Source organism: Neurospora tetrasperma (genome assembly GCF_000213175.1).
Source record: "Neurospora tetrasperma FGSC 2508 unplaced genomic scaffold NEUTE1scaffold_3, whole genome shotgun sequence".
Taxonomy (NCBI): Eukaryota; Fungi; Ascomycota; class Sordariomycetes; order Sordariales; family Sordariaceae; genus Neurospora; species Neurospora tetrasperma.
In genome coordinates this window covers 1,108,625-1,132,594 of record NW_009799101.1, presented here as the reverse complement: position 1 = coordinate 1,132,594, position 23,970 = coordinate 1,108,625, and the positions used below count along the sequence as shown (strand labels likewise).

The 23,970-nt window shown below is 50.7% G+C and overlaps 5 protein-coding genes across 5 annotated transcripts; 4 read left to right on the top strand and 1 right to left on the bottom strand.

The window, feature by feature from the left end:
* Nucleotides 1-5,458: 5,458 nt before the first annotated feature.
* NEUTE1DRAFT_81066 (uncharacterized protein) lies at nt 5,459-6,444 on the top strand (the record flags this gene model as incomplete). The annotated part of the gene is made up of 1 exon (XM_009852285.1): nt 5,459-6,444. One exon carries the CDS (start codon nt 5,459-5,461, stop codon nt 6,395-6,397), a length of 939 nt encoding a protein of 312 aa, XP_009850587.1.
* A 4,715-nt stretch (nt 6,445-11,159) lies between these two features.
* NEUTE1DRAFT_137299 (uncharacterized protein) lies at nt 11,160-11,366 on the top strand (the record flags this gene model as incomplete). The annotated part of the gene is made up of 2 exons (XM_009852284.1): nt 11,160-11,202; nt 11,257-11,366. 2 exons carry the CDS (start codon nt 11,160-11,162, stop codon nt 11,364-11,366), a joined length of 153 nt encoding a protein of 50 aa, XP_009850586.1.
* Nucleotides 11,367-17,047: 5,681 nt separating this feature from the next.
* NEUTE1DRAFT_14529 (uncharacterized protein) lies at nt 17,048-18,190 on the top strand (the record flags this gene model as incomplete). Its single annotated transcript, XM_009851908.1, has 1 exon — nt 17,048-18,190. A coding segment is annotated over one exon (1,143 nt), but the record flags the coding sequence as incomplete, so codon positions are not given.
* Nucleotides 18,191-18,760: 570 nt separating this feature from the next.
* NEUTE1DRAFT_41319 (uncharacterized protein) lies at nt 18,761-20,499 on the bottom strand (the record flags this gene model as incomplete). Its single annotated transcript, XM_009851947.1, has 2 exons — nt 18,761-20,156; nt 20,456-20,499. 2 exons carry the CDS (start codon nt 20,497-20,499, stop codon nt 18,761-18,763), a joined length of 1,440 nt encoding a protein of 479 aa, XP_009850249.1.
* Nucleotides 20,500-21,252: 753 nt separating this feature from the next.
* On the top strand, nt 21,253-22,246 carry NEUTE1DRAFT_42121 (uncharacterized protein; the record flags this gene model as incomplete). The annotated part of the gene is made up of 3 exons (XM_009851986.1): nt 21,253-21,516; nt 21,648-21,752; nt 21,830-22,246. 3 exons carry the CDS (start codon nt 21,253-21,255, stop codon nt 22,244-22,246), a joined length of 786 nt encoding a protein of 261 aa, XP_009850288.1.
* Between the last annotated feature and the right edge of the window lie 1,724 nt (nt 22,247-23,970).

Here is a 23,970-nt window from a genome sequence, read left to right as displayed (position 1 = left end):
CTGAGAACCGCTCGCTGTATGTAGTATAGTGTACAAGGGATGTCACAGCACCAGAGACACAAGGACCCTTAACGAACCCTTGACAAAACGGCGCAGCGGCGTCTCTTTTTCTAGAAGGTACATACGTCGAGGGAACGGCTAGGGCGGCCCAGGAGTGGAATGTAGCGAGGTAAACCGAATCTAGGGTTGGGACTGGCGTTTGGTTGAAGTGGGCGCGCATAGGAAGGGGCGTGTGTCAATATGGCGTTCGTTATACATACGGCGTCACTCAGGAAAGGGAAGTTTGGGGGCTAGGACTAGGGCCGGCTGGGTGGCTGGCACGGGTTTGGCGCGCAATGGCACAGCTTCTTGGTTCTTGTTGTGAGCTTGTGTGGCACTCGAGCAGTGGTAGGTCCGTAGACGCGGAGAGGACACGGGAAGGTGTGTCTATTGTGCCGTCGGTGTTGTCCCCAATGGCTGCTCTGCTATGCCTCTTGACGACAGCCGATAGACGAACTTCCTACCCTTTGTGTAATGGATGTTTAGTTTGTGGGGAACCTTGAATTTGCCTGTGTCCGCGCTTATCTTTCTCCTCCTCACTGAGTTGCACAGAAATTAGTCATTGTGAGAAATCATGCTCCCCACGAAGCTCATCGGCTAGCAGGATTGAGTGATCTTTAATGGCGGTTCGATGAGACGTAAAAACAGGAATCATCCAGGTCACAAGATGAGTAAATATCCCGTGGTCTCCCGCAAACTCGCGGAATATCTTGGATTTCACTATCCGTGCTCGCCCGGACTCGGAACGGAAGACGGGATGTCTAGGCATCCAAACACCAATGAGCTCTGCAAAGCGCGGTTTTAGGGGTCATGGAGTGTTTTTAACCCGACAGGCTGGGGAAACACTCAGTTCAAGGATGACGAAGCAAATGGGTGCGCGTGGTGGTTGGTAGTACAGCCGCGGCAGGTGTCTGGGGTTGTCAAGTAATCAACAATTCCATATTCGGCGTTCGGGGTTACAGACAATCGGAGACGGCATGAAAAAGGGCGCCGAGCCATTCCAAGGCGTCTTCTTCCTGCTCAGCTTCCATCCGTTTCGGACAAGGCAGCAATATTTGTCAAAGGTACATATGCTGAGTGCTGACATGGGGATTGGCTGACATGCGAGGAGCTTCTTGTGCTCGGCTGTAACCCACCGAGTTCGTCACCACCCTTGTCTTCGACTCATCCTAAATCCGTGTCCCCACGGAAGCTGGGGGGACATTGACACATGGCGGGACATCGAGGTTCTCGACGATGCTTGGCTCCTGGGTTTCGTGGTATCGGTGACGATTGACAAATACAGGATTGGAAAGATAATGCTGATTTATTAGTGAATAGTCCTACCCTCGGACGATCTGCGTATAGGACCAAACACCATAGTGATATTTGTCACTTGTCAAGTCTTCATGACATGTTGATGCGTATGTATGGGAAATGACCATTGCCGTCCCACTCCGCAAACCCTGTGCCTCCCACTCCCACATCCGTTCGGTACTTGCAAAAGCACGTCAACGCTTTTCAAATGCGCTGGCAGTTGCAGTTGCACAGCCCCGAGTTTTGTCAGCGGCAACGTCGAGTTTGGTTGGACAGCATCGCATCATCTCGCCGACTGACCAAACCAACGGGCCCAGCGATTGCGGGATGCGATTTGGCGATTTTCTAGCAGCGACTCTGATACAACGCCGACGAATGACGCATCGGGCAAGCCCTTTTTGAGGGGTCTCTGTAGAGGGGTGTGGTTACGCAGGCTCACAGGTTAACGTTGCGTGCAGTGAACCTCGAACGGAAAGTTAGGTAAGCTTCAGGCTCTTGGCTTCCTAGACTTCCCCTATTTTGTTTCTCTTGGTTGTACAACGAGTAGCAGATCCGTAGTGACTATCGTCAAGCTTACGGATACAGCCTTCGCAGCGGTCAAGCCATGGCATCGTGTTTTGTGTTATTGGACCGTTCACTCGTCCGTTGTTGGCCTGCTAAGCCACGGTTGCCCGTATCGCCGGCTTTGAGCGGAGCTTGGTTGGTAGAAGACTGTTGTACTTAGCCTGGGGCCGGGACACCGTTAAGTCCTGGAGAATGAGAATGAGTTCATGGGAAAAACATAATGATGTGAGATGATCTCCATGGGGCTGAGACTTCCCTCCGCACTCCGCAGCGAGTGAGAGGGGATGGAAGTGAGGGTTCCGATCCCTCCTTCCGTCTCCGACTTTATCGCTCTTTCCTTCTCAGCCCTATGAGTGGGGTCCAAGTAAATCGTCCAATGGCAGAGCTCACAGTGATCTGTTCAGGCTCCAGCTTGGCCCGCGCTTGCCAAAGCTCCGCCAAATGCTTGCTGCGCACTGGCCACCTATTGCGCAAAGAGGAGCAATTTTGCCTTGTGGCAGGCACAGAGCGGGGAGTTGTGCAAGGTTTCGCGCCAGGCCTGTACCCGCCCACTCCCGTCGCTTCCACACTCACGGGTTGAAAGCCGAGGCGATCCTTTCGCTCCCCACACAATTCGGTTTCGAGGGAAAGAGAAGAAGAGAAAAAAATAAGCCAGATGAACGGCGGTTTCTTTTCGTGCGACTCATCGGCGCCCCGTTGTTGATCACGGCAGCATCCATTCCTTCCGCGGTGTCCACTCACTCACGAGTCCCGGTAACGACTCAACACTCCCCTCACCCCTCACCCCCGTGGACACCAGCAGAGGTGGTATGTACCGATGTAGTTTACACACTGCGACTGGCAGTCAGCATGGGTTTCGGCGTTACGATCGCGGCCCCGAACTCTAATTTCCAGGCTGCTTTTCCTCCCCCGCCGCCGATGCTCGTCGCCCACACAACGGAACCGGCGATACAAATGTGTACTAGCCTGTGATCGATATATTGTGTGTGTTTCGCATGATGGCATCCTCTTGTCTCTGTGGCAGGGCGCCTCATGCAGCGAAGGATTCAAGCTGCTTGCTTCGAGATGGACTTCCTTCACCGCCTGCGGATAGGCACAACGGCAACTGACATGACAACCAAGGCTTGTCCTGGCTACACCTCAGCAACAACAAGTCATGAAACTGTGCTGCTAGCTGCCAAATATTTGCTGGTGGCAGTGTCTGGAATACGGAGCCAATGGATGGTTGGTTCAAAAAAGGAAATGGGAAGCGTGTACGAAAGTTAAAACCAACATATTCCTTCGTGTGTGCACAGAGTTGATTGCTGGAGATTATACAACGTCCAAGGCGCCAAGTTGGACTTGGCCCTATGGTGTTAACTGGGGTTTCGGTCAGCAGACCAACAACGCATTTTGTTTTCTTTGCTGGCCGATCGATGTGTATGTCCTTGTCTACGCCGCGGGAGTATGAACGAGGCTGCTGCAGTGTCTCTATTCGCAACGGCTTAAAGACCCCTCAATGTTGTTTCATGACGTGGAGCTGTTAGTGTCCGGTGCTTGCGACAGCTTTGATACGGCTTGGCTTGTTGGTGTTCTTGGTGTTGTTGGCCGCTTGCCTGGCCGCTGGCCCGCCTCGAGCTCCGCCCAGGGCCTGTCCAACCTCATCGTCATCTCCTTACATGATGAGGTGTGCCCGTAGTCAGTCGCCCTGAACAACATCATTCTTTTGCTCGGTAGCCGCACAAACTAGTGTCGCAGGTTCCTGCAAGAACGGGTGGAGGAGGTAAAGAAAAACCCACAGCCTAGAAGGATTCAAAAGTGGGAATTGGGTACCTGCAAGAAATTTTTTTTTAAATTTTTTTCCCATGGGTTTTTCGTAGGTGGATGGATCTGTTGGGATACCCTGTCGATAATTGTGTTGAATTCGGGAAGTCGAGGGAATACACCGGAAAGCAAAGCTTGGTGCTGTATGGTAGATAAGATAACGCAGTGAGAACGCCGGCGTCGCGAAAGAAGCCGATTTACAAAAAATGAGATGCGTCATGGGATTATCTCGGTGTTTCCAAACCGTCGCTGTCAAAAGAAATTTTCAGCTTGAGCGGGATATAGCACGTGTGAATATCCAGGCCAGCGGGTTTTGTATGTATTGCTTAAAAATCAGATTGAATGCGTCAACCGGTTCAAAGATTGTGATATTGCAGAGCGGCTTCTCTGATGCCTGCGAAAAAAAAGAACCCGACAGACGTCGCTGAGAAATCCCTGGAAGGCATCCACGATAGACTAGTGGTGTACTGCTACATAAGCAAATGTACCACTCAGATCGGGACGGTGATTACAAACCACCTTAACTCCGTCGGTTCCATTCACAACCATTGCGACAAAGGGACGCGGGGTTTAGATTTGATTCTTGAAACGGTAACAAGGCCTAACCACCAAAATGATACCAGTTCGTTTCAACAAATGTACGTGATGAAGCTTGCAACGTCGGGGCGCACATGATTGACAGGAGCCAAACCGGCAGCGTGCCCGAGCGGTGGAGTTTAAGGTTTGCAACGAAAAAGTTGCGGCCAGACAAAAGATGGGCAGGGATGAGAGACGAGCCAAAAACCGAGGCGGCCGAGCCCCCGTCCTCACTCCAAGCAGAAAGTCCAGAGCTCGGATCGTGAAATGTGCGCTTCACCGCCGCCGCCGATGGACAAAAGTCTCAGGTGTCTGGGCTGGCTGTTGGAAAGGGCGGCGCCAGGGCGTGTTCAAAAAGCCGACCACCTCCAAATGCAATACAACAGGGGGGTGTACGTAAGGTAGTACCAGCGGTACGTATCTTTCACAGGTACGTACACAATCTCCAAAAGTCGGCTTGACGGCTTCTCGGTTTTCGTCAGCTGCTGCTGCGGATGGACGCATCACCCTTGTGCTGATGACCTTGCGGTGTCCTGGAGTGTCTCTGACCGGAGAAAGCACCCCAACGAAGGGTCAGACTGAAGGTTTACAAAAGGAAGCACATCCCCAGGATCTATCGTCGGGCTTCGCGCTGGCTCTTCTGTTTTGCTATCATCAAGATCTTTTGAACTTGAAATTATCGTGTGAAAGTTTTGAGCACCCAGTGACCTTCGAAAGCCGTCCAAAGCCACGCCCGATTCCACTTTCGCAATCACGGATTCCACTCTCAGGCCCCATCCTCACAGTACCCGTCTTTTCACTATCCACTCACACGCTGAACGAGACTCGTCGCGACTGCTGCCGTCTGTTTTGGAGTGCATGGTTCTTGCAGACCTGATAACGGTACCAACGCCAGCGACAGCGAACAACAACGGACTTGGCTTGCTGTATCAAGACACACCCCTCACCCCTGGTCCTGGTCCGCCTGCCTGAACGCCGCCCACGCCCACCCGCACGCCCTTTACACTCACACCTCACGCCCTCAGTACCTGACGGGCCCGCAATCGGCTTGACCCCTGTCTTGAGTCACTCAAACCAAGAACCGAGACGCGAAAACGCACCAGGCCCCAACCCAAATATTAGTATTAGAGAAAAGCTGCCCCCGATCCTGCCCTCCGAGGAGAGAGAAAAAAAAAGAACCATGTCTTCCACCACCACCACTCACACCGCAACCACAACATCACCACCACCATCGAGGCCACAACCAGTAGGCACTCTCTCTACCAGTGCATCGACATATCCTACCACATCCACTATTAGTACTCTGCATACTTCATTCATCAAGCCCAAGAAGATGTCCATCACACAAACATACTATCTTGCCCACAAGGCAAGGGCAAAGCTTTCTTCGGAAGCTGCCCGCCCCGATCACAACCTCCGCCTCCTGGTCGGACACGCCAACCTTCTCGACTCATTGATGGTCGAGCTCGCCGATGCCGAAAGGGAACAAGAATCATGGTTCAACCAATCCGTCCGCGGCGCCTCCAACAGCCGCAGCGAAGAACGTCACATCCAATGGGCCGACACGGTGGTCCGGGAGCCCGAGCACGACTGGCAAGCCGAGGATGCCGAGTACAGCGACTCGGATTCCGATTCGGACAGCGATCTGAGCGAGGACGACGAGGAGGACTGTGACGAGGATGAGGACGTCGAGATGGCCGATGCCGTCCCCCTCAGGAGGATACCCTCACACAGCAGCGGCAGCCTTCATCGGTACTCGATGCAAGCACCGCTGCACCAATTCTACAACTACGACCAAGACATGGAGGAGGATGAGGAGGACGACGACGAGGACTACACCCACCTCGCCCTGCAGAGGAGTCCTTCGCACTCTGCGTCGCCACCAGAACTCGATCTCGACTCGGACTCTTCAGAAGACGAGCACATGCCACCATCGCCGCCCACCACCATCCTCTCCACATTCTCATCAACGTCGCCCGAAAAGCAAGCGGGAGAGCAACCAGGAGACGACGAGGAAGATCAACCAGAACAAGACAAGGATGCCTTTTACACCCACAACCAGGGCTACTACCTACCAAGCCGTGGTCCGACACTTGTGTCGCCGATAGGGATGTACTAAAGACTTCCCCATCACACACACGCATACACTTTTCCTTGTTCTACAATGATTCCTCATTATCTTGCATAGCACTCTTCTGCATTGGGCAACGGCGTTTTACATTTTTGCATTTTGTATTTTTACGATGATACCACATTTCACTTGGCATGCATCGGGGCAATTGGGAAGATTGAATCGGATTGGAATAGGATTGGGACTACGGGAGTTTCTACCATCATCAAGCGAACAGCGTTTTTTTCCCACATATCATCATGGACCAGACTTATATGTTTGCTCTTTTTCTCTACTCTCTCTCGAAATCACTACTCATAATGGTCTGTGTTTCTATGGTCACGGAATTGGAAATGGAGTATTGGGAGACACACAAACGAGAACATACAAACAGTTTGTAGGGCAAATGGCAATTGGAGCTTTGGGCATTTCACTACACTTTGGAACTTGTATCGCTATCGCACAATTGCTGTATTGGACTGTACCCGCTCCCATCACCACGGCAGTGTGGTGTTTTTGGTTGAGTGGGGAATTCAGGGTCTTCTTGGGTCGGATGGGGAAGCCATGATCTCATAGCTACCGGCACTTCGCAGCTCAATTCCGACTTGTCTCGGAGCAAATAACAGCGAACCGTTTTTCTTCGGAAAACCAAGTGTGCATTCATTCCAATCGTGCCAAATCTATGTCATGGTGATGATCAGTGATTCAATGATCAATAGGACCAGGAAATGATTCACATGTTACTATTTGCGATAATTGCAAAACGGAGCAAGATGATTGATTTTCGGGAGATCCGATGGGGACAAAGAGTCACTCAGTTACAAGCCGATCCCGATCGGTGTAACGGTTTGGGAAATCGGAGTTTGTAGCGGTCGGTACGCTAAGGTGCGTGGCTTGCAATCGCCGAAATTAATCATCTTTCATCATTCTCGTCAGAATTCAATCAATATCCAACTTTAGCTACACAAAGAAAAACATTTGCGACAATCATCTTTGTTCCTGGGTGTGCGTCCGTGTAGTGTAGTAAATCAGTCGCCAAACAGAGTCTTACCTTTTTATGCATCGATGTATGTCAACTTGCTTGTACTGTGAATGAACCCTTCAGTCCCTACCGTTGACTTTTTAGTTTCCGATTCTTCCTGTTCGTCCTACCTATATCCCCAAAAAGTCCCCGTCATGTGTCTGGAAATTTCATCTCTATTCGATGTAGTGTGTGCAGTCTACCTAGTCTAGGGGTCCAGTTGGTTCCTGCTTATCGATGACAAGCGACGGAGGAGTGTAAGTGTGCTTATTGGGTGGGCAGCCAACCTACCTACCTGACCGGTTATTCAACGGGTAATGGAAAGAAACATACCTACCCAAAATATGGGGAGGGGGGAGAAAGAAGGAAGCGGAGGAGGAGGACCCCTAGAACGAAGGAATGGATGGATGGATGGATGGATGACCTCAATTGACATCACCACTTTTTCTTTCCTCCTGGTTCCTGTATCGGGATATACTTACACTACACACTACACAGTACGCGATAGCGAAACCTTGCGAAACCTACCTTTGCCGATAAACGCGATGGGGGAACGGTGCCGTGGCGGGTAGATCGAGACGACACGCCCCGGCCCCCATCGGCGATAATTTCTTACGACTTTCCGACTTTTTTTCTGACTTGACATTTGTCATTCATTTAGTTGTCGTACACTATAGACTTTCTCTTGGCCTTTTTGCTTGGTTTACTTGGGACTGCTGCTGGGCAGCTCTGGGCAGCTCTGGGCTGTTGTCATATGCTCCTCCTTTCCATCCACTTTACTATGCAGAGGTAGTATCAAATTCCCTGTCTTCGTAGGCTTCGCTTGACGCGCGCCCGGGGGCTTCGCCTCTTTTTTCAGTCCCTAAAAAGTCCCCACAACCATTCAGCTTGCCGCCGCTTCGTCGGTTCGGGATGGCATGGAGCGAGGGCAGGCGGGTGCAGGCCTTATCAAGAAAGGGTCTATCTAAGGTCGCGGAGTTGTGTTCCTGTGACACTCAGGTCCTCCCAGTCCGTTAGGCTCCGCGACCGCGACCCCGAGTTTCACGATGCATCCTACATACATATACCCTACCGGCAATAACGAAAACTCAAATTGTTAGGGTACAGTAGTACATAGTATACTTGGTATGTACTACAAAATAGGCGGAGAAAGTAACCGGTGCCCTTTTGTGCCAGTCGTTGCGTGTCAGCCTCATCCAGTAAGTAGTGTAAACAAACAAGAAAGTGACAAGAAAAACTAAGCCGAAGATCAATTGCGTAACCAAGTTTATGGTAGTGGCTGGCACTGCAGTGTTGCACTTGATTTTTGTGCAGTGTTCGTTGTCCTCTTGTTTTTTTTTCTGTTGTCGGTTCGTCAAAACAAAAACAAAATATGCTGAAGCACCGATGCCTGACTGCGACGGAGATATAACATGTAGAGGTATGTAAAGTGGAAGGTAGTTGTGCATTACATGCCCAACTGTAGTGTACGGAAGCTGTCAAGTTTGTCATGTGCAGAAAGCTGCTGTGCTGTGTGACGGTTTATGTGATACATGCCTCAGCATTGGTACAGTCTATCTAATGCTGGTTTGATTGTTAGCTCGAGACCTCTGGGCCAATTTCCTCAAGGTGTTTTCAAGCTGTGAGTATGCTATTTCCAAATGAAAACACACGGCAGTGGATCTGTTGATGCCTTTTGGATCTATGCCTAGCTATTCATTCAGTGTCTAAAAGGTTGCGGGGAGTTCGGAAGACATCTGGTCTAGTATACTAGAACCGAGAACCTGGGTACCCAATTAACGAACATGTACACTAGGTATGCGACAGGTCCGAAAATCGGTCATTTTTTTTGATTTTTTTTGAAGAAAAATGAAATAAAATAAATCTGTCAACCACACAAAGTTCGAGGTTGAAGTTGGAGTAAGCAAATGTCGCGATTACGATAAGAAGGATGCCTGAAAGGTCTTTGTAATCGCGGCAGCATTGAGACATTCTTGGCCATCCAGGCAGCGAAGCGACTGGTAAAAGTGATGAGAAAGCGAGTGCAGCGTGTGTGTGTGTGACTTACACGTGTACCTCCCGGAGTTGTACTTCGCTTCTTTTCTTGAATCAAGATGATTCACATTCCCAACTTCGGCCGGTTGATAGGTCGGTGTCGGTTCCGAGGCACCGAAGAAAGGACGGTAACCACAAGTAGGTAACTATCGCGAGTTTTTCGGTTCGCGGGAGCCGGTAAGAGTCGGTATGATTCATAGCGGGCTACGGGGCGTGACAACAGTGTATAAGCGGAGAAAGAGGGGGGGTCTGAAGGTTGATAAGATAATGCCGGGCTGAAAGCTAGAGCGAATGTGGAAAGTGAAGAGATGGGAAATCCGGGGAGACAAGGGGAGAAGAGGTTGTACAACATACGCCGCGGATCTTGGCGCAATGCTCGCTTGATTTGCGGTAAGCAACAAGGCAGGCGATTACACTACACGTGAAAGTGCTGGAAAATTTCCCGGCCTTTGTTTTCTTGCAATGAGCTTCTTTGAGATGGCGTAGATTCGACTCTCAAATCGTTCATCAGACCCTGGGAGAACTTTTGCCCTGTTTGGCTTGAGGTGTCGCGATTCAGGCACAGCAAACAGGAAGACACAGGCCAAAGCTCAGGCAGAAACACCTTGATGCCGGTTTAGGCTGTTGATGTCAACGATTTCCTGCATCCGAAACAAAAGCTTTGAGAGTCATACCAAGCCGGGAAATATCTTGCGTGATAGCCAGTTACAGAGATCTAGGTACAAGACAAGAGCCTGGAGAAGCAGGATCGCACCAAAGCGTCAGGACCAAGCAAGGGTGGTGAGGAGCAAGGCAAGGCCAGGCCCCAGGCATAAACGTTTTGATCCGGAGAGCGTTGCCTACACGGTTAGTGTACACATGTACGTACAGCCAATGCGATGTGCATGTGAGCGTTGAAGTTTTTTCTCTTCCCCGCAATTGCAAACCGCTACAACTTTGTTGGGATTTTCAAAGTCATTCTTCAATTCGCACGAATCTCGAGACAAGATGAAGAGCTGTCAAAGTAGAGTTCAAGCCCAGTGCATGAGCTTGCAATGGTCAGGTCACGGGGGGAAAAGACTCATCGCATGGCGGAACCCGCTAATAACCCGCACCGCGGTTCTAAGCCGTTCAAGGTAAACAATCCGTTTCTTTGATGCTGTCTGATCACAGAGTGGTTCTTTCATCCGCGGGCGCTACCGGATGTTCCAGACTCTTGCATTTCCAGGCTTTTTACAAAGGCCTGATTACGCGATCTTCAGTCCCGCACCCACAAGCGCGGGGTAAGTAGGTCGCAGTAGCGGAAGCCGTAAGCGCGTTCCGGCGCGGTGTGTCTCACGGAGAAAAAGGCCGACCGATCCCCATGATGAAACGCAGTTATCGAAACACGGTGAAGAAGCGGTGCCTGTTAATTATCGGCAGCCAAGCCGGCTCTTGCGGCGGCCGCGCCTCCTCCGGCCGCGCGGATTACTGGATAACGCAACGCCTGCCACTTTCCGAACGGCCCCTCCTCTCGCAGCCCCTCTTCCTCCGTCAATGCGATTTTCTGCCAAGCAACGACTTATGGCACCCGATTCGCTGGGGATGCGTGCGACCTCTACCGGTACGCGTAACATCTTCACCGAGCCAAGCGACGCAGAAAAGTATCGTGAGGTGAGTGAGCTACGCCTACCTCAGACCGAAGCTTGAGAGGAGTGTGTTTAGCCAAACACTAGGCCCAGCCTCTTGACAACAAAGATGGTGGCTGGCGTGGCTGCCAGCTACGGTTCGGTTGGCCGCTGTACGTTCGGAGATTGCGGCAGCAGCTGAGAGATATTGAACAATCAACAAACAGCGGAGACTGGAAGCTGTGCGGTGCAGCACCCGGTCAAGCTGGTTACCGTATCCCGACCGTTCGGCAGTGTGGTTGGTGTTCACCCAACTTGGAATGCGAAAGCGAGGTGACCTGAGCTGCACGACAACCACAACCCAATTGGGACAAAAAAAAAAGAACGAGCATATCACCCAAACGTCACAGAGAAACTAAGACAAGCAAGACAAAGAAATGCAAACGCCGATATAGGAGCCAGCCATCGTATCAAAAGAAAACAAAAGGAAAATAAAGACGAATAACAATAAGCATTGGTGACTACAAAGAACCACTGCCGGCGTCAAAGGCCACGCCGAAACAAACAATGCCTGGGCTCACAAGCGATCTCTCAAACCACTGTGCTGGTACCATAGTCTGCAGGTCTAATTGTGAGGCTTCAGCGCAAATCAAGAACCTTGGCGACGACCACCACTCTTTTTTTTTTTTTTTTTTTTTTTTTTTTTTGGCTTCGCTGGCACCCCTGAAGCGACCTGATGTGATCTGATCTTGAAGGACTGAATTCAGGGCTCCTAACTGAGACACAAAGCGTGCCTTTAATTGGACATAGATCATCGTGATGAGATTATATATGACCCTCTATGACAACATCAGGGCGCAGTCTGGCAAGTCTGTATCCAAGGCCCGGGCCAGGTCAACAAGCTGCTTGTAGTAGCGTCTCAGTTGCTGATAGCCACGCCTTCAGTCTGATATGTGTCACCCAATGCACTCCGCTTTTACAATGTAGGTACACCAGGCACACATCGATGTCCAACGTCCGTATCCCGATCGCTTAGAGTTTTACAGATTAGCGGACTGAGATGATGCATCTCCCGTCACCTTGACGAGACGATTCACACACCCCATACCGACTTTTCGGTTTCCCGTCGTGTCAACAACCGGTCGAATCACACCATTTTGGCAAGGTACAGAGGTATTCGGTAAGCCACCAATAAAGTCGAGCCAGCTCATACAATAGAGACACGCATATAAACCGTGTGTACGTGAGTTTGAGGTTGGTGGATTCTCTTTGGTTATGAAAACAACCAAAAGATGAGCAGATCCATGAGCAAGGGAACCAACTGATAGGCGCTGTAAATCGTGGGGTTGGCAGTGCTGTCCTGTGCTGTGCTGTAGCGAAGTCATGGTAAAACAGAGGCTAGGATTCCCCAGCTTTTTGCCCATTGTTACTGTAACAAGCGAACCACTGCAAAGACAGAAAGATAGTGCACAGTTCAAGAGGCGAGAGCGACGAGGTGGAACGAATCAGTTTGATCCCGTCAGTGCGGACAGTCGTCCAATTCGAGCCCCTTCCTCAGTCAGTCAGGAACGGGGGACAGCTTTACGTTTCGAAACATTCATTGAATCAGATCTCTCAGATCTCAGCTCGAGTACCTCTTACGACCGCCTCACATTTCTTGCCTCCCCCGTACCGACCATGGTGTATGTACATATTCCCAAGTCAAAGACCTTGAAATCACAGCCTCGGTGCATGATGTCGAAAGCTACCAAAGATAGCAGATTCAACAAGAGATCCAGAAGATCCAGACCCAGCGTTGATCGTTGGGTTCCTATTTTCAGGAGGAAAGAGAGGCTGTGCGGGTTTCAACCGGTGCTCCATACGTATCCATCTGCTCCACGACGACACCAGACAACGGCATACTTGCGAAACTCCGCAAATCTCACTGCCAGCCAACAAACCTGCCAAACCCTTTCAATGCCCCTTCTTCACTACGTAACTGCTCGGAGAAAAAAAGAAAGAGACAGAGCGACAATGATCCCCCTCTACACTAGTAGACCCAACATGGAAAAGAGGTGTCAATCTATCAACGTTGCCATGCAAAGAAGATGCCGTTGTTAGGGACACTGCACTCCTCTGGTGGATGCGGTGTAGGTCTATTAGTGTAGTTAGTGTAGAAGAGAGATGCCCCAAATCAGAGACACAATCGTACCAGGCAAGGCGTCGTCGAGATTACACTTTTTAAGGGTCCGTCCGCGGGAACTAGGGACTACACTACTAGTCCGGGGGGAGTTAATAAGGGACCGACTGGACTACAGACTACACTACACTACACTACACTACGGGCAGACAATACGGGGTGCAGAAAAAGGATGCGCAACAGCAAGCCAAGATAGGGGGGGCGCGTGACCAATGCCGTGAGAGAACATCAGCGGTCAAAAGTCCACCACTGTCGGAATTGTTGCCGGGGAGATGGGGTTATAGATGTTGACATTGATCAAAAAGTCCACTTTGTGGATTTGATGATCGCCTTTGCCTCTGTTGGTGGCCCTGACGGTGGATGGATGGTTGTGGATGGTGAATGGATGTGGTGGTGATGGGTTGTGGTGGATACAACAGACCATTGTTGTTGACACTTGACAATTCTCCATTTTCCTCCTCCACAATGGAGATGGCGATGCTGTGCAAAAACCCACTTCTTTGCACTAAACTGATCCTCGTACGCTCGCTCTGAATTTGAGCCTCCTCACTCCGCTTTTTTTTTTCGTATCTGTTCGGAGTTTATATGCAGACGAGAGGACCCCCTTTTTTGGTTTACCTTTGTTTCCCAAAAAGGGGTTTTGATTGGTTTACATAGGTACCTTTCTTCGGAGAAGCGGTTAACCTTAAACTCTATTTCTCCGAATAAGAAATGCAAAACCCTCATTTCAGTCTCGAAGCCAGAGCCAATAAATACCCTTTTAACAAAACCCCAGAGGTCAAATTCCTGCCCAAATCGTCACCTGACCGGGAGTTCAACCAACCCTGACTTTTATTTGGGTGCTAGCCAGGGCACTTGTCCCGACTCACCGGGACAAGTCGGCAGCGGTCGGTGTCGGTGTATTCACCTTCTCCGACCGCCGGGCACGGTCAAGTTATATACCATACATACATACATACATACCGTTCCCTTTACCGCTTACTTAGCATTGCACTAAGCTATCGAATCTCCCACCCCCTATATCGGAGTGGGAGATCCTCAAGGATTATGATACGCCGGCGCTCCGGGGGGTAGGTGAGCTATTGGGAGATCATCAACGTTCTCCTTGTCCACTCCGGCCAGGCTCCGGATGGGAGGCATGGGAGGGTGTGTAGGTAGCTAGCTATGTCAAGGGCGGGGGTAACACGCGCCTACTCACCTACTTGATCTAGTGTTTACCTTGCCGTACTAACCTTACCGCCACGCTCCGAACTTTCGGGGCGCCTGTAGTGCACCCATGAATGGAGGCCAGGGGAGACTCGTGATGGTTCCTGGAGATGGCGTGCGATGGTGTGCGGTAGCGGTAACTGTAGCGGTAACCGTGGATACTTGTTAAGATGAACTCTTTGAGATCTAAGAACCGGTGAGCCGGTTGTAATCTAAACTATATCCGCTTGCCATGCTTCGAGGATCCGGGGTTCAAGGTGCCGGGAGGCGAGGAAGTACGGTCTTAATTCCGGTATTCGGCAAGGTACGTATCCTGTCTTCAACTTCTTACTCCATGTATGTGACAGACTCGAAACGGAGGTTGTGGCTTTGAGCCGAGAGGCTTTGTGGCTTTTGACTTGGCTTGACGGGGCTGCCAAAGCTGGAGACATGTGATTCGGTTTGGCGTCAGAGGTAGAGGCAGCTGATATCGAGAGTGAAATTGAAAATCCGGGGTTGACATATGGAGTTGGATTTACGGTCAGGATGTGGCTTGGAGTGTCACCTTGTTCACAATTATTCCCATCTCTAGAGAGCCTGGTTTTGCGAGCATGTGAAGGACAGCTGCTGCCTTTTGCCAAGATATATTGATGTTGTATTCCAACGTGCTTGTCATGCTGCCTTCGCAACTCGTCGAAGATTTTGGAAGAGTCGATATTTGAAAGTATTGCGTGCCCCAATCATGCGCGCCCGAGCTCGGCACCCGCAAGTGTGATGAGAACGCCTCCGTCCCAAGTTCCCGGTTTTTGTTTCGGGATGTCTCGATGGGAGATTATATGTGGTTCCGATCACATGCAAATGCCAACAGCTCGCGGATAGCGCACCCGCAAACCGCCAAGTCTTCTATGCACCGGTAGGCCGGCGACTAACTTTCCTGGGTGAACGACGGTTTCGGATAATTTCCCACACGACACTAATTCGAGAGAGGTAAGGTCGGAGATGATATCTTGCTCGCTCTGGTGTAGCGCTAACCCTGTTGGTCCTACGTGAATGGAAACTTCGAGATAACTGTGTTTGGATGAGGCGGCATTGCTTACGCTGATGGTATCGATAGCCTAGGACGAGTATGTAAGCAATGGCATTTTACCCCTCACCTACCAATATGAGAACAAAATGTAAACTGGCTTCGTTAGGTTGTATTGGTCGAGAGTTGATCAAGTTCGACCAACATTTGATGAGTTTCCTGATTTCAAATACCTGATGACGGCGATACCAGTCATAGGATGTTATCGACGTTGCTTGGGCGAGGAAAGAAGTAGTCAAGTTGGACATGACGGAGCTGCAGGGAGATTATCTGAGCATCGCTCGGTATGCTTGGTTGAATGGCCGGCACCTTACCTACCCGTCCAACAAGATGTGACTTTGGCGCCCACCATCTTAATCCCTTGCCTGCTCGAAGTCAAGGTGACAGAGGTGTTGATGAGTCGTACAGGCTTGACGATGTGTGCGTCCTTGCATATTGACGACATGGAGGGGTGTGGACCATTTACCGCTCACTCCCACCTTGTATGCCCGCCTTTATGCAGTGTTTCCCTTGTTTGCATCGTGATCCAAAGAAGTTGTCTTGTAGTTGATACTGCTCCGATATTCGGCCTGGTTTTACCCTGCGCAGCTATGAGGGTGTGGGAGACGAAGATCCAAGGAAAGAGTCGGGACTGTGATTCGGGTCACACGGGAGTTTTCGCGTTGGGGCTGATAGCCTTCATATTTGTGCTGGGTGACCGAGAAGTCGAAATCCGATATCGTGAAAACCGGCTTTTGTGCTGGGCGGAAGCTGTCAAATGACCTTTGTCCCTGAGGGGTGTCGCCGCAAATGCCGCGCCATGTGCTTCAGTTGTTTTCTGGTGATGTTCCGACCTTACACGGTTGAAGGGGACCCGTCGATGTGATCTTGTTGATGTTGTCGGATAAAGTAGGGTCTAAGGGGCTGAATATGGTAACCCATGATCCACATCCAACTGACGGGATCCGCATCGGGAGGGAGTGGATTTTCGTGGATGTCGTCGTGGTGGTGGATGTTGATGATGACATGGGAAAGCGACAGAAACCCGAGATGGATAGCGGTACATCTAGCTTGTACCTCTCCACTCTCTACGGAATATCAAGTGATCGGCCACGCGCCCGTTGAATATGTAAGGCCGCGCTGCCGCACTGCGTGGAGTCCGGGAGTGGACGGGCGGGGCTGGGCAGAAAATTTCGGAGAGGCGGGACCAGCGGAGCTCCGAACATGCCGAGTTCCGTTCTAATTCGGGGCATGGAAGCTGTGGAGCTATGACCACCCGACACCCGTCCGCCCGCACTACCCACCACCCCACCCGTAGGTCGTCGGGATTAAAGGGAGATTGCGACCGGGTCGTTCCGGAAACAAACCTTGACCTTGACTTTGACTCCCATCATTCCGTCCCCTCGTCCCACCCCCGGTCCCGATTGCATTGCTTGACCAGCGATTTCCCACAAGGCTGAGAGGAAGGGCACCACTACACCAAGCAACCATGCAGCCGGCTACCAGATCGATAGCCATCGCCGCCCCGGCCTCTGCGGCCTTGCGCCACCGGAGCGCACGCACAGCTACCACTCCATTCATCTGCCTTGGCTGCCGGTCCGTGCAACGGAAACAACAACGGCGACCATTCTCGGGCACCGTCTCTACACAAACGGATCTTCGCGCCGGCCTCACCAAACTCACATCGCGGCGCTTGATCTCCGTCTCCGGCCCGGATGCCTCCAAGTTCCTTCAGGGTGTCATCACCAACAACATCAACGCTCCACACAATGCCAACGGCTTTTATACCGGCTTCCTGACAGCTCAGGGCCGTGTGGTCCATGATGTCATCATTTACCCGGATGACCTGGGTCCAGAACCAGGCAAGCAGAGCTTCCTGATCGAGGTTGACGCCGACGAGGCCGCGACACTTCACAAGCACATCAAGCGCTACAAGCTGCGCTCCAAGTTCAACTTGAAGTTGCTAGACCCGGAGGAGCGTGCTCTCTACCACTCATGGAACGACCTACACCAGGCCGGACCATGGAGTAAGCTGATCGACGAGGTACAAAAAGATGGCAACGCAAGGGCTGTCCCGGATCCGCGTGTTCCGGCATTCGGCTCCCGTGTGGTCGTCAACCAGACCTCCTCTTCCTCGCCACTAACAGACGGCGACCTGACACCCGAATCATCTTACCACCTCCGCCGTTTTCTTCTCGGTATCCCCGAAGGCCAGTCCGAGATCATCTCCGGCACCGCTCTCCCTCTCGAGTCCAACATGGACGTGATGAATGGCATCGACTTCCGCAAGGGCTGCTACGTCGGCCAAGAGCTTACCATCCGCACCAAGCATCGTGGTGTTGTCCGCAAGCGCATCCTTCCTTGCATCCTCTATTCCGAGGGTGCCGCCCCGGAGATCCCGGCTGACGGACCTGGGCAACTGGAAGCGCTGGAGAAGCTCTTGAAGCTTGAAGTCGAGCAGGGAGTCAAGGCAGAGATGATTCCTCAAGGTGCGAGCATTGACAAGGTGGACAAGAAGTCTAGGAGCGCCCCCGGCAAGTGGCTGAGGGGTATTGGCAACGTTGGACTGGCGCTGTGCAGGTTGGAGGTGATGACGGATACCGTCTTGCCAGGAGAGACACCGGGCACGTATAGCCCTGAGCAGGAATTCGTCGTTAGTTTGGGTGGAGAGGAGGGGAGTGAAGTCGAGGCAAAAAAGGTCAAGGTTAAGGCCTTTGTGCCGTTTTGGCTGAGGGATGTGTGGAGAATCGAAGCGGAGAAGGCGGAAGAGGAGAGAAGGATGAGGGAGGAGCTGTTGAGGGACCGGGGATTGGATGTTGAATAAGGGTCGAACAGTCAACCGACTCGCACAATACCTGTGAACATCACCGAACGTTTACCCAACCGAAGAGTCGTACGGATAAACCGAACACCTCATTGTCGACATAATACACTTTGGTTACGCTCTTCTATGAATCCATGCGTCTTTCCTATACCATTTGAGCGAATCCAGCACTTTCTTGGGTTGCAGAATCCTTCAGGGACTTTAATCCACGTACTCTTCAAACAAAACGATGCATGTCACTATCTCTTAACGGTATTTCTGGCCAAAGCGAGGGGTATTGAACGCAAACTTTCATGTTTGGGTTATGTTTACGGCATCTCCCTAGCTTCAAGGTGTATTCACCTACTGTAGATGGCTAAAAGATGAACAGAGACAAGACGACTTCGTGTGTTGCTACTGGCCATTTCCCAGACGAAAAGACTAACCCGATCTCATATACTCGTTCCTCTCCTGGTGCCTACTCCTCTCCAACATACCGCATCAGACCATGGAAAGCTGGTCCAAATCACTCAAAATCTTCTCGGCAAAGCAAAGGGCAAGCGTGTCTTCGCCCACGTCCTCTGTCTCCAAGCCTGATCCGCCAAACTCCTCATTCTCCTCATCCAGGCATGTTAAGCACTGAAGGACGACATGCGCATACCTATCACCCATCCGCGGCGCAAGCCTGGTGCTTGCCTGCTCAACAAGATAGTCCTTGAGACTCAATGCCAGCGCATTGAAGGTGATGGCAGTGGAATCTTCGCCCGCCGCGGATTCTCTCTCGTCAAGCCATTTCTCAAAATGATAGTAAGTCCTTCCAAACTTGGTGCGTGGCCTTCCGGAATTCTCCTCTCCTGTGCTGTACTCAACAAAAGATTCCCAGAGCCCAATCTCCAGAAGACAGACTCCGAGGCTGTATATGTCGTGTTGCATACGGTACTTCTCAGCCGGGTCGAAACCCTGTCGAGACGGATGCCGATACACATTACGTTCCCAGCTTATGTCCCCCGACATCATTGTGCTACCGCCAGCGGCCCGAAAGGCATCAAAACCAACAAGAAATGCGTTGCTACGTGAAGCCGCATTGTTCTCGAAGCACAGGATCGATTCGGGCCGGACATTCTTGTGTACGAAGGCGAAGGTGTGGACGTAATGGATGACCTTGGCAAGCTCGCGTGCGATGCGCATTTTTCGGGAGAGAGAGACATGCTCATCCGAGTTAAGAAGAAGCTGGCGCAAGGATTGAAGTACCGAAAGGTTTTCTGGTAGACAAAATACCAGTTGGAAGGAGGTATAGTCGAGCCTGCTTCTTGGGGGGGAAGAACTCGGAGACGAAGCAGATGATCCGATAAGCTGGCTCCGAACGGGTATAACCCCTTTACAGTTGAGCAACCCGAAAGCGAAAGGATCTGCCTGTGCGAGCTTCACCGCGAGCATGCTCACGTCGTCCAGCACATCGCGTGCTTCAGCAACAGATCCAACCTGGACGGTGTCAATGATATACCATCTCCTCTCCAACTCCATGAAGCCTTTCTTTGCTTCAGACATCGGGATCTCGGACATTTCCATCTGCACTTCTGCAAGAAACCTGGGCTTAAGTCGGTTGGCACTTGGGTATAACACGCGACGCATGCCTGCAGCGACGGTCAATGGATTTTTGGCCACTGATAAGGCACGGGCATTGCTTCTGTCATCATTTGCAGATTGTGATCTGGCGAGAGCAGCATCAACGAGAGGGTTGGCTATCTTCATGACCATGAACCACAAAGGATCGAAGCGGCGATCCCATGTGTCGAGGTCGCTGATGATTTGATCCAATGCACCCATCTTCCAGGCACAAGTCATCTTCTGGGCTTTGGATCCAAATCCCCACAACCCAGTGCGTCCACGAGAATGTCTGTTGGTAACTTTGTCCAAGGCAGTGTCAGCCTGTGATAGCTTCTGCGATAGCTGGAGCAGAAGGCCGTCTAAGAGCCCGCATAGATCATCGTCGAGAACCGACTCGATGCGTTTCAAGAGATCTAGTTGGAGCTTGCTCGTATGCCAGTAACTCTCGATCGTGAGAGAGCGCTCCTGAATCTGGCTGTTGACATTTGCTAAATTCCTGCATAGTTGAATGACTTTCTCTCCAACTCTGTCACAGCTTGTATCAGCCATCAAGGAGGGAGAATATGCGACGTTCCATCCCCCACTTACTGGCAACAGGTTAAGATAAGCCCGGCAATTGAAACTGGGTCCATTGCGTAACAACCTGTGGACTCGAACGAGTTATCTACCGGCGCGTCGAGAGGACTAGTGTCTTTGACACCTTTGAAGATGATCCTGTACAGTCAATGCGGAGTTGTGATCAGGCCGACTCTCACACTGCGCTTGGTATATAAGGGAGTATTCTGAATGGGATCAATGTTCACATCTGTTTGCCACTTGACACAGGTGGAAGTCTCGGAGCTGAATCTACGATCACAATTCTGCTATTATCCATGAGACTTACTCGGGGGGCAGTGTCATTTTTATCCGGGGGCAGTGTCACTGCGCCTGTAGGGATATATAACAAGGGATTACTACGCGGGCAGTGACACTGCCTCCCGAGTAAGTCTCTTATCCAAACTCCAATCAAATTGTACCAACGATGCGCCTCTGGCGCTTCAGGGCCCCTGTACGTGATAAAAGGCTCTGATTCGATGTAACCCCTTTCCCGGAACTCGACACAAGCTGGGAAACATACCGCAAATGGGTGGTCACGGGGTGGCCTCTTCAGGAAAGCTGAAAAGCTTTAGTGTCTTGAATAGAGAGGGGTGAACGCGGGGGCATTTACCTCTGACATCCCTCCCGGCTCTAGCATTTCGACCATTTATACACTTAGGCAGGCGTCATATTCATGGACAATTCACCGAAAGAAAAAAAGAATAATCGCTCAACAGCCAGCCGTCATGGACGTCACTTTCAGCAACGACTTGCATGATTGGAAAATTGCGACAAGATTTGAACATGGAATGCGATATCACGACTTGCCAAGGGGCACTCAGTGTTGGAAGCCAGTTGAGAAATTAGGTGAAGGCACATGTGGAGAGGTTTGGAAGGAACAGTGCCTATCTGGCACCTCTTCTTCATCGAGTATCTTCCGTGCTGTCAAGATTCTTCCTAAGCGGAAAGGTAGCTTTGCTAAATCTTCAAGACGGGAAATTAAGGCGCTTACCACGTTCTCTGACGATAGGGTCGTCGATGTGCAGTCAACTAAGCGTTCAATTGATTATCAAGTTTAACGAAGATCGTTATTAGTATCAACAACATTTTGTCCAGATCCGTGGCTGGTTTGAGGATGAAACTCACTGGTATATTGCCATGGAACTTGTCGAGCACGGAAATTTACAACAGCACATAGATCAAGGATGCATTCCGGAACCCTGAAGCAGCTTCAATAACGGCTCAAATCGCCCGGGCTTTGCTTCATATGCATACCAGAAGCCTGGTTCACAGGGATCTTAAACCTCTGGTACGTTCTGGCGGAGGACATAATACCGAGACTGTCAATCCCATCTTCCGTACCCCACAGCTAACATGGTTTCCAAGAACATACTGGTCTCCCAACCAGGTCCAACATGGCATGTAAAGGTTGCCGATTTTGGAATCACAAGGGACCTGAGTGACACAGTGGCTGGGACACATCAGATTGGGACTTTCGGCTACATGGCTCCTGAACTGTGGCACACGTCTGAACGTTATACATCCGCGGTTGATGTATGGGCCCTCGGGGCCATCGCCTTCTGCATGCGAACGGGATCGCCCCCTTTTCCCAATCCCGTGACACTGGCCAACTACCCGGAAGACCCTACCGTGTTTCCCACCCTTAAGCTACGCTCCTCTACCCAGCCTTGCAGAGGGTTCATCACAGGCGCCATGGCGGCAATACCCCAAGAACGATTAACAATCGTCGAAGCTGTGGGGCATTATTGGCTGTCCAGAGATATGAATGTTTCAAAGAGGTAAGTGACGACCCTGTTTTCAAATCCGGAATCGCGCTTGCTCAACCAAAGTTGTAAAGACACCAGAGCGCTCCATCGTCGGCTTCCCTTGCATCATCGACCTCATCACTGGGACAACTGTGTCTGGATAGCTGGACAAGCGAAGACAGTGATAGTGATGTTAGCTTCACCAAACGCTCCCAACCTCCTACTTTTGTTCCTTCATATCGGAGGAAGCCAGAGCCAACTCGCACAACGGAGGCCAGAGAGGATATGGACAGTCTCAGTTCTTCCCAAAAAGTTCAATCCCCCACTTCTGTTGATTCTCACAGTACAGCTAAACAATCTTCACCCCCCACTTCTGTTGGTTTTTACAGCCCAACTAGAAAATAATCCGCCGCGACCTAAAGGTCTGGAAAAATTCGAAGGGGGAGTCGCCCGCGATGAAATTTATCGATCAAGGCTTTTCCCATCGACTTTACAACCAGTACCAGAAAGGAAAAAGAAGCCTCCTTCGGCAAACCCTTTTTGGGATGCCATTGCAAGAGTCAGGGCCGAGCGCCAAGCAGAAGGCTAAAGGCGTTCATCTCCGGTAACTCGCCTGGATTAGTTGTTATTAGAGATTAGTATATACCTTGCATACCAATTTGCCACAATACTTACGCCTATCCAATGCTGTACGTAAGACGGTGCTTTCGAATATTCTCCCATTGGTACCCTATGTTTTGTCCTGTCTTTTGTCTCGTCTTTTGCCTCAAACAAGTCTCGTCGTCGTCGATAGGTACTTATCGCAACTTTTAGTGTTCCAAGTAGTAAAGATAAATTCATTTCTCACAGGAATACTTTGCAATCGGAATGTTCTACTACATTTTTGATAGGCGTTTTCATCCTTGTCGATTTCCTATAGACATGAGCTGGCAAAGGCTGGCTGGTAATTTTTTATTATTATTATTTTTTTTTTTAATTTTTTTTTTTTTTTTTTTTTTTTTTTTTTTTTTTTTTTTTTTTTTTTTTTTTTTTTTTTTTGCATACAACTCTCGGCGTCGATGCTATAAATCCAACCCCGAGCCCAGAACGTGAAGCGAGTATCCTGGGTAATTCTACCTGCAGTTGACGTATATTTTGATGTCGCTGTGATTCATGTGTGATGACCGCGATCTATTGAGTGTAGTCTTGTTTCTTGAATTTCTTAGGCTACTCCAACGGTCCTCTAAGCGCTTCAAGAGCATCTATATCCGAGAACTCCCTGTGTCCTATCCCTGGTCCCCAGTATTCCTTGGGCATCCTATGCCTTTCAGTATTCAAATGCCTAGACAGCTGGCCAAAATGCTGGAATTTCTCGCCGCATAACATGCAGATAGTTTTAAGCTCCTTCTTCACCCGCTTGATCCTCTCTGCGTCGGGTTTTGGTCCTGGTTCTGTCGCGTCTTCAGACTCTTCTCTTGCCCGTTTGTCCCTTTCTTGTTGTCGGTGTTGTTGTTGTTGCTGCTGCTGCTGCTGCTGCAAAAGCGCTTGCTTTACTCGCGCTTGCTCGAGCTCTTCTTTTTCCTTTCGTTCCCGCTCGAGCTCTGCTTGTCGCTCCAATTCTTCCGCCTCCTCTTCTTCCCTCTTGACTATTTCCTGCCTCCGTCTCAGCTCTTCCTGTCTCTTCAACTCCTCTTCTTCCTTTTTCTTCCAGAAAAACGACAATTCCCTTTGTCGCTTGTTTTGCCCCTCTGGTGCTTACTTGTATGTTGACTCAGCAGCCAG